Source organism: Galeopterus variegatus, unplaced genomic scaffold, assembly GCF_000696425.1.
Source record: "Galeopterus variegatus unplaced genomic scaffold, G_variegatus-3.0.2 Scaffold2354, whole genome shotgun sequence".
Classification (NCBI taxonomy): Eukaryota; Metazoa; Chordata; class Mammalia; order Dermoptera; family Cynocephalidae; genus Galeopterus; species Galeopterus variegatus.
This window is the reverse complement of record NW_007728465.1, coordinates 294,566-302,203: the sequence shown is the minus strand read 5'-3', so window position 1 is coordinate 302,203 and position 7,638 is coordinate 294,566. Positions and strand designations below refer to the sequence as shown.

Sequence of the window (7,638 nt, the reverse complement as noted above, 5' to 3'; positions counted from 1 at the left end):
GCCCCTTAAACTCAGGCTGCAAGCGGTCCTTTAAATGGAACTTCCAAATTCACTATGGAGTATGTGCCCAGATTCCCAGAGGGCAGCAGGACCCTACTTAATAGATAAGAACACTAAGATGCAAAGAGAAGTGACTTAGGCACTTAAGGAGGGGCACAGCTGATGTGAAACCAGCTCTCTCAAATCCAAGTCCAAGTGTAAGAAGTTGACCCAACCCATTTGTGAAGCCCCTGATCCTCTGCGATACGCCCCGTGGGATTCCTGTGCTTCGCAATGCCTCTCAAACGTCATTCTCGGCTGCCCACTGTGGAGTAGACCCAACGACAGAGTGACCTTGGGACGTCTGCCTGACACTCCCCAGATCGACCATCCCACCCACTTCCAGGTCCACTGCTACTCTTGTACTGTTCAGTGGGGTCCAAACCTGGCTTCCCAAAGGGCTCTCTACCTTCTGCCTGCTCTCCTGTGCCCTGGGATGCCAGTGACACCGAGAGAGAGAGAGAAGGCCATTAACTCTGCCCCAGACCCTCCCCCGCTGTGGACAGCAGCTGGCCTAGAAAGGGGCTGGCTGCCCCTGTACACCATTACTGCATTTTTTTAAAAGTCCCCATTCTAGCCTTTTCCATGTGGTGATGGAATCACCTGATGACCTGTTTTCTCCTTCTAGACCGTGTGTTTTCTGAGGGCAGGGGGGGTCTTATTTAGTCCTGCACTTCCAGCACGTAGGACAGTGCCCAGCTCTCTGTGGGCCTCGACAGATGCTTAGTGAGTGGGTGGGTGGCTGGGTGGAGCATGGAGAGATGCAGAACGAAGGGAAGGAGGCCAACAGGAACTGAGGGAAGGAGCAAACGATGGATCAAGGGATGAGAAGAAAGAGGTAGATGAGTAGCGGGACACATGAACGGGCCTGTCGCATGAACTGGCCCGCTACTGACTGCCTTCCATCCTTCTGTGTTCTTGCACTTGTTTCCCACGTGTGAGGAGGAGGCAGAGGGAGTTGACAGGGGACCAGCCATCTCATCTGTGGGCTCCTGCAGGAGTGGCCTTGTGTCTCCTCCTCTCTTGTGTCTTCCTTGCTCCTCTCCTCCCCCAAACCTGAGGCCGGGCCATGGCTGGCCTTCGACAGACCATCATTAACTCCCCAGGATGCTCCTCGTTTGGGACTATGCTGGGGTAGTAAGTGTAGTGTGGCCTTTGCACAGGGGCCTGGAAGAGGGAAGGACAGCCTCTCCCAAGCCTGCCTCCTCCCCCATCCCTGTCCCACCATCCCTCCTACCCCATCCCTCCTTCCCGTATCCCTCCTCCCCAATCCCTCCTCCCCTCATCCCTCCTCACCCTACTCCCTACCTCTCTTGAGCAGACCTGTCCTCCCCTCCAGGCTGCAGTTCCAGCGCTCATGCCGGAACTGGAACTGGCACTCAAGCAGGCCGAGATGTGCAGCGTCCCGCAGGGTCTCAGCCAGGCCAGGCTCCCGCCGGCATAGCTGCTTCTGCCTGCGGGACAGCTTCAGCAGGTCACACTGCTTCAGGTGGGCCCTGCCCTGCACCGGGGCTGCCACCGTGCCCAGCCCTGGGAAGGGTGTCAGGACCTCCCTCCCGGTCAAGCTGGAGAGGGAGAGATAAGGGAGACTGGTGACCCTTGGGGGTCGTGACAGGGGAGAGCAAAGGATGTTAATCCCTGAGGACAAGGGTCAGGTGAGGGAAGGGGGATTCATTTATTACTCTCCTGGTGTCAGGCAAGCCCCATGGAGGTTATGTCTGCATTATACAGAGGAGAAAACCAAGGTGCTTGCAACAAGGGTTAGTGCAGAACCTCAGACCCAAGTTTTCCAGATTGCAGTCTCTGCTATTCTCACCCACCGTATTCCCCAAACTTGCCCACTTAGAAAAATCGCCTGGTGTCATTATTAAAAATCCAGATTCCCAGGATCCAGGCTTGGCAATTCTGATTCTATTGGTCTGAAGTTGGGCCTGGAAATCTGTGTATTTACCACATCTCCTGGACAGCTTCTATGATCCGAGAAGTTTGGGAAATACAGCATGTGGGATTGGTCACTGCCTGGAAGGGAGAGCCACATCTCTAAGAGGGGGCAGGTAGAGGGGGTGTAGACACTGGGCCGACACCCAGCCAAGGTCCCCCGTTACCCCTCTCTCCCTTACATCATGTTGCTGCCCAAGTAATCCCACGCCATCCTGTTTCCATGATTTCTAGATAGATCTCCAACTGTTTGACCACTGTTTGATGTCTGGTACAAATAGATACTTGGGGAATACCAGGAAGAAAGGAAGGAAAGAAGGAAACAGGAAGGAAGGAAGGAAGGAAGGACAGGCTGATGGATGGTTGGATGAAAGTGAAGGAACTGAATTTCCATCAGGCCGTTTGTCCCAGGTTTCTTGTTCTCCCACATCTAAAGTCCATCGATTCCAGAGTCAGGCTGCCAGATTCTAAGCCCGACTCTGCTGCTTCCTAGCTGTGCAATGCTCAATGCTTTGTCTTTCTCCTCTGGAAAGTGGCAAGAATGATCCTCTCCACCTCCCAGGGTGGAGATTACATGACAAGTACTTGGGACATGCAGGCTTACCTTCCTGCTAGCTGGAGTTTCCCAAACCTCTCTCTTCTTGCAAGATGCTCTATTCCCTTACTAGGCAGAGTCTCCCCTTTGACCAGATGAGGAAATGGAGCAGTGACTGGCCCATGTCACACAACAGGTCAGCAGCCAGGTGGGAACCCGTGTTAGAGCTCACTCTCCCTCTTCCTGGATGCACTGTGTGAGATGGTTCTAGAAGTTCAAAACGCTTGCCCTGGTGCTCCCCTCCCAGCGTGTGTGGAATATACAACATTCCAGGATGCAGGCTGGAGGGAGCAGCCCCTCTCTGGGATATGCTGGCTTCGTGGCCAGGGTAAGAGAGCAAAGGAGGAATCAGGCAATGGTTCTTAAAGCTCCTGCTTGGATGTGGCACTTGCCAATTTTGCTCACGTGACACTGGCTAAGGGGAGCCCTGTGGCCAAGCCCTGAGTAGTCAGAGGCCCATGTCCCACTGAGCCAAGGGCACGGCTCTCCTGTTTGGAGCCACCTGCCTTAGCTAAGGCATCTGGCCGGATGCCAGCCCCGTCTGTCTGCCTCAGGAGTAGGAAGTATCACAGGAGGGTGTGGGTCCTGGAGAGACCCAGGTGCCCCCAGAAAGTGTCCGTAGGTTCTATATCCATTCGGTGCAGCCAACCCATTGTGGGGAATATCTCCAAAACCTCTGAGCAGAGACAGATGCTATCGGGCTCCTCCCTGCCCAGCCTGGCCCTGGGCTCCCCACCCAGACAGGGTGAGGGCAGGGACCCGTTAATCATTAATCTGGGGGCAAATGGGTAAATTTCCAGTCCATCAGTCTACAGCCAAACCCCTCCCTGCAGCCTGGCAGGAAACCCTCAGAGCTTGACCCTTGGCAGGTCCACAGCAGAACCCAATGTCACCTCCAGCTGAGGAGGCCCCACCTTGACTGGCTTCCTGCGCAGAGGGCAGCTGAGGGGCTGCAGGTAGCAAAGGGGACAGTAGCCTTCGAGCCCCTCAGACGTCCTCCTCCTCACACCAGGGGTTGGTGTGAGGGGCAACTTCTGCACACACAATTCCTGTGTTTCAGAAATCAGGACCTCCTTGCAGAAGCTGATTGACAGATGGGAGAACAAGCAGGGAGTGATGGGAATTTTGGCCAGTGGGGCTGCACATCCTTCAAGGCCTGTCTCAAATGCCATTGTAAGAATAATACCTATTATTTTTATATCATGATAGCAATATGATATGTCATATATAATATATAGTATGTTACATGTTGGCTGCCCACCCATCCTTCTATCTACATGGCTACCATGTGGCCCTGGTCAGCCATTTTATACCACATGACCTTACTGCTCTGGCCTGTTGATTGGACCAGTGAGATCACATGACCCAAGCGAGGCCAATCAGTTCTTTTTCTAGGAATTTGGAATTTGAGTTAAGGGAGCACACAGTTGCTTTCTCTCTCTTTCTCTCTTTGGGTGACTAGACCTTTAACACAGAAGAGAAACAGAGGAAGATGCCCCAAAGAGAGAAAAAAAGAATGAACCAGATGCATTGAGAGAAGCAAAGGTGAGAGTGGGAGGGGGAATTTGGGAAGTCTTTCAGTCCCTGGTCCCAGAGCCTTCCTGAGGTCCAGCTGCGCTCGTGCCCGAGACACCCCTATAGTGTAGAGTGAAGGCTCAGAGCTGGTTTGTCTAACTGAGAGTGTCATCTCATCCCTGATTCTGACCTTTTGACAGCTGTGGAGTACCAGCATTCCCAAGCTTAGCAAACATCCATCCACTCACCAACAGGAACTCGTTTTTTTAATTTTATGTAATAGACCCTGAGATTAATGGCTCCAGGAGTCCAGTATAAAGTCTGTTAATTTTATTAGCAGTAATGACACTTAGTGGTGATTAATGGTCAGGAAAGGCAGCCAACCACACAGAGGCCTCAGGCCACACTGGGCCCTGGTCCGCCCAGGGCTGCTCTCACAGAAGGCTCCCTGGCACTGCCTCAGGACGACAGCCTAGGAGGCCTTCCTGGACCCACTTGTCCTTTGCTTTCTATGTTGTGGGTTGGGATCATATTTCCTTTGAAGAAATAGGGCCAGGACATCAAGTTTAGAAAACAACTCATCCTATTGCCTTGAACAGTGCTAGTGAATTCTACGCATGTCCATCCCAGAGCATCTGCGACGGAAGGTTTCATCCTGGACCCCAGAAACATTCTGGGTGTGGCAGGTTCCATCCCATTCAGGGGTGAGCAGACATGATTTCTCTCCCCTGGAAGAAATCACACTTTCTGGCACCGCAGGCCTGAGAACCCCACCCACTGGGTCCCTCTGTTTAGCTGAGCCCCTTGGCAGTTAGATAGACAACCAGAGAAATTTGAGTGAGCTTCATTAAGTCTTATGAATCCAGAAAAAATTGGGGATTTTTTTTTTCCTTTTTTTTTGTCTTTTTTCGTGTCCGGCAACGGATCGCAACCCTCAGTGTCGCGCCCGTACCAGACCGGGACCGGCAACGGGATCACAACCCTCAGTATTGCTCCCGCGCCTTGCTCAGCCAGTGAGCGGGAACCGGTCTGTATGTGGGATCTGAACCCTCGGCGGGAGTGCCACCGCGCTTCCCAAGCGGCGCACTGTAGCAGTGCGCCACCGGGCCGGCCCCAAAATTGGGGATTTTAATGAAAGACACTGCCCTGGAGTCAATCAGATGCTGCTAGTGCTCTGAACTAAAGAGCAGAGGAGGGATAATGTGTGAACTTGCTAGCTGTTCTTCTGGGGTCAGGGACAGCCTTTCCTAGGGTCTTCGGCCTGACTCAGGAGCTCCTGGGACCACCACTCCATCAGCCTGCACCTGCTTTGGCCCATTGGGTCTCCCCCATTGCTGTCCTCCAGGGGACTTCCCAAACCTGACTTGCAGCCTCTCCTTTCCCATTAAGAAAGCAACGACCCCACATGACCAGCTTCCTTCTCCTCCCTTCCTTACCCCAGTCCGTGCTCCTCTGCTCTTTGCATCCTCACCCCATGGTCCTTAGGGGTCAGGTTGATCCTAAGACTAGAAGCCCCCACCCCACACAATGAGATACCCTCTGGTTTTGACCCCAGGGCATCCCCAACCACTTCCCAGACCACCCTGCCTTAGAGTGGTAAAGGTCAAGGGTACCCCTCAGGACCTCATCTCACATATACCCTTGCACCCCAGATCTCCTGTGTCCACTCCTGGCCCTTTCTGCCCCACCTCATTTCACACTCTCCAACCCTCACCCCATCCACAGATTTGGCTAAAGCTGCTCCATCAGGGTGACCTTGAAGGAAGCAAAAGGCTCTTCTAGGCTTTGGAAAAAACCTTCCAGGAGTCGGCTCTGTCTACCATGGCAGGACCCCAGGACCATCACACCCCTGAGAAGAAATGGGGCCCATCTTCCAACAACCACCCACCACCTGCTAGAGTGTGCAGACCTAAGGACCTCATGCCCCCAAGGCTGTTCTGGCCCAGGTAGTCTGGTCCCAGGTCTGCCTCTCACTCAGAGGCGACCTCAGGGACATCCACTCACCCCGAGCTCATTCCATCTAACAAACACCCATTGGCTGATGGGAGAGCGTGAGCAGAGGTGGACTGCCTGGGTTCACATCCCACCTCCACCTCCTGCTCGCTGTGCTACCTGGGGCAAGGCACTTCTCTTTGTGTTTTATCTGTCAAATGCAGACGCTAACAGTACCTACCTCGCAGGGTTGTTGTGAGGGGAAACAAGTTAACGTTGACAAAGCTCTTAGAACAGTGCCTGGCACATAGTAAGCACCAGGTAAGTGTTTGTCATTATTAAGCACCTACTATGTGCCAGGAGCTGTGTTGGGTATTGCAACATGGTCCTGCCCTCAAGAAGCTCACAGTCTGGAGGGAACTTGGTTGGGTTCAGGAGTCCTACAAACTCTGGCAAAGCCTCAAGGAGCAGGGGAAGGAGAAGAAAGCTTTGAACCAGACTGGCTCCCTGAGGAACAGTCAGTAACTGCTCAGGGGTCCGAATCAGAACTCCTAGCACTATCTGGGTGAGAACCTGACCTGGGCCAGTGCAGTCCTGACTGTAGTGGGAGGCCTGGGGGTGGGACGAGGCAGGAGGGAGCTCTCAGGGAGCACTCCAGGCTGTCTGGGGAAGAATGGCAGGTGGAGAGCTTTTTCTCATCACCCGTGGGTGCCCCGGGCTCTGTTCTTCCAGACCCATTCCCATCTTTGTTTCTGCTTGAGGGAGTCTGATGGTTCTAGCGGGGACTGCCCCCAGGATGTGGGTGGGTAGGTGGCACAGGACAAGGCAGGTGGTTTCCAGGGCACCAGGTAATGCCAGCATGTCTGGACTCTTAGCTGGAGGGGTCAGGAGCTGTGCCCGGCAGCAGGGTCTGTGCCAACTGCAGGCAGCTGCCTGGGAACCAGGAAAGCCTCGTGCTGCCTGGGGCCACTGGCCTTGGCCCTGCAAAAACCCATTAGATGCTCTCGATAACAGGCTTCCGCTGCAGGGCCATTTGCATTGTAAGTGGTCCCTTTGTGCTTTCATCTCAAACATCTCAGTCCACCTCGCCTGGCCTTCACTGGGCCCCCTACACACACACATGCATGTGCACACACACACACACCACCACCACCCCACCTCTCATGCTCTCCACTCCCTACCTCTTCCCAGCAGGGGGATGTCCAGCAAGGGCAGAGCCTGGCCCAGCAAGAGAGGGCACCATGGCACCAGGGTACCAGAGAGAGGCCCCTCAACACCCACCCCAGGTTTCTCTCCCCTCCTTCTGAAACGCTGATGGGTCCCAAGTTTTACTCTGCTGGCAGTGCGTCTTTCCCTCCATCATTCAGGGTCCTTTCTCCTCTACAGGATTCAATGTCACCTCACATCTCCTCCATAAAGGTGTCCTGAATGCACAGCCTGGCAAATTTAGCAGCTACTGTTTCCTGCCTTTACTCCAACTCCTTCCAGCCCCGCCTGTCACTCGCTCACTCACTCACTCATTTCTGCCTGTGTGCACTGAGCATCAGCTTTGTGCCAGGTCCACCCACTGAACACAAGACCACTCATTGCTTTCCTGTCTGGCTTCCCCATCAACCCCA

The 7,638-nt window shown here is 54.0% G+C and overlaps 1 protein-coding gene across 1 annotated transcript in view; it reads right to left on the bottom strand.

Moving 5' to 3' along the window:
- Nucleotides 1–2,191, bottom strand: part of WNT9B (wingless-type MMTV integration site family, member 9B) — a gene marked incomplete at its 3' end in the record, with an annotated part of 3,297 nt that extends 1,106 nt beyond the window's left edge. The window contains exons 1-2 of the mRNA XM_008581428.1: nt 2,160–2,191; nt 1,348–1,637 (exon numbers count right to left, since the gene is read on the bottom strand). Coding sequence (XP_008579650.1) covers nt 1,348–1,637; nt 2,160–2,191 — 322 coding nt within the window. The remainder of the gene's footprint in view (nt 1–1,347; nt 1,638–2,159) is intronic.
- Between the last annotated feature and the right edge of the window lie 5,447 nt (nt 2,192–7,638).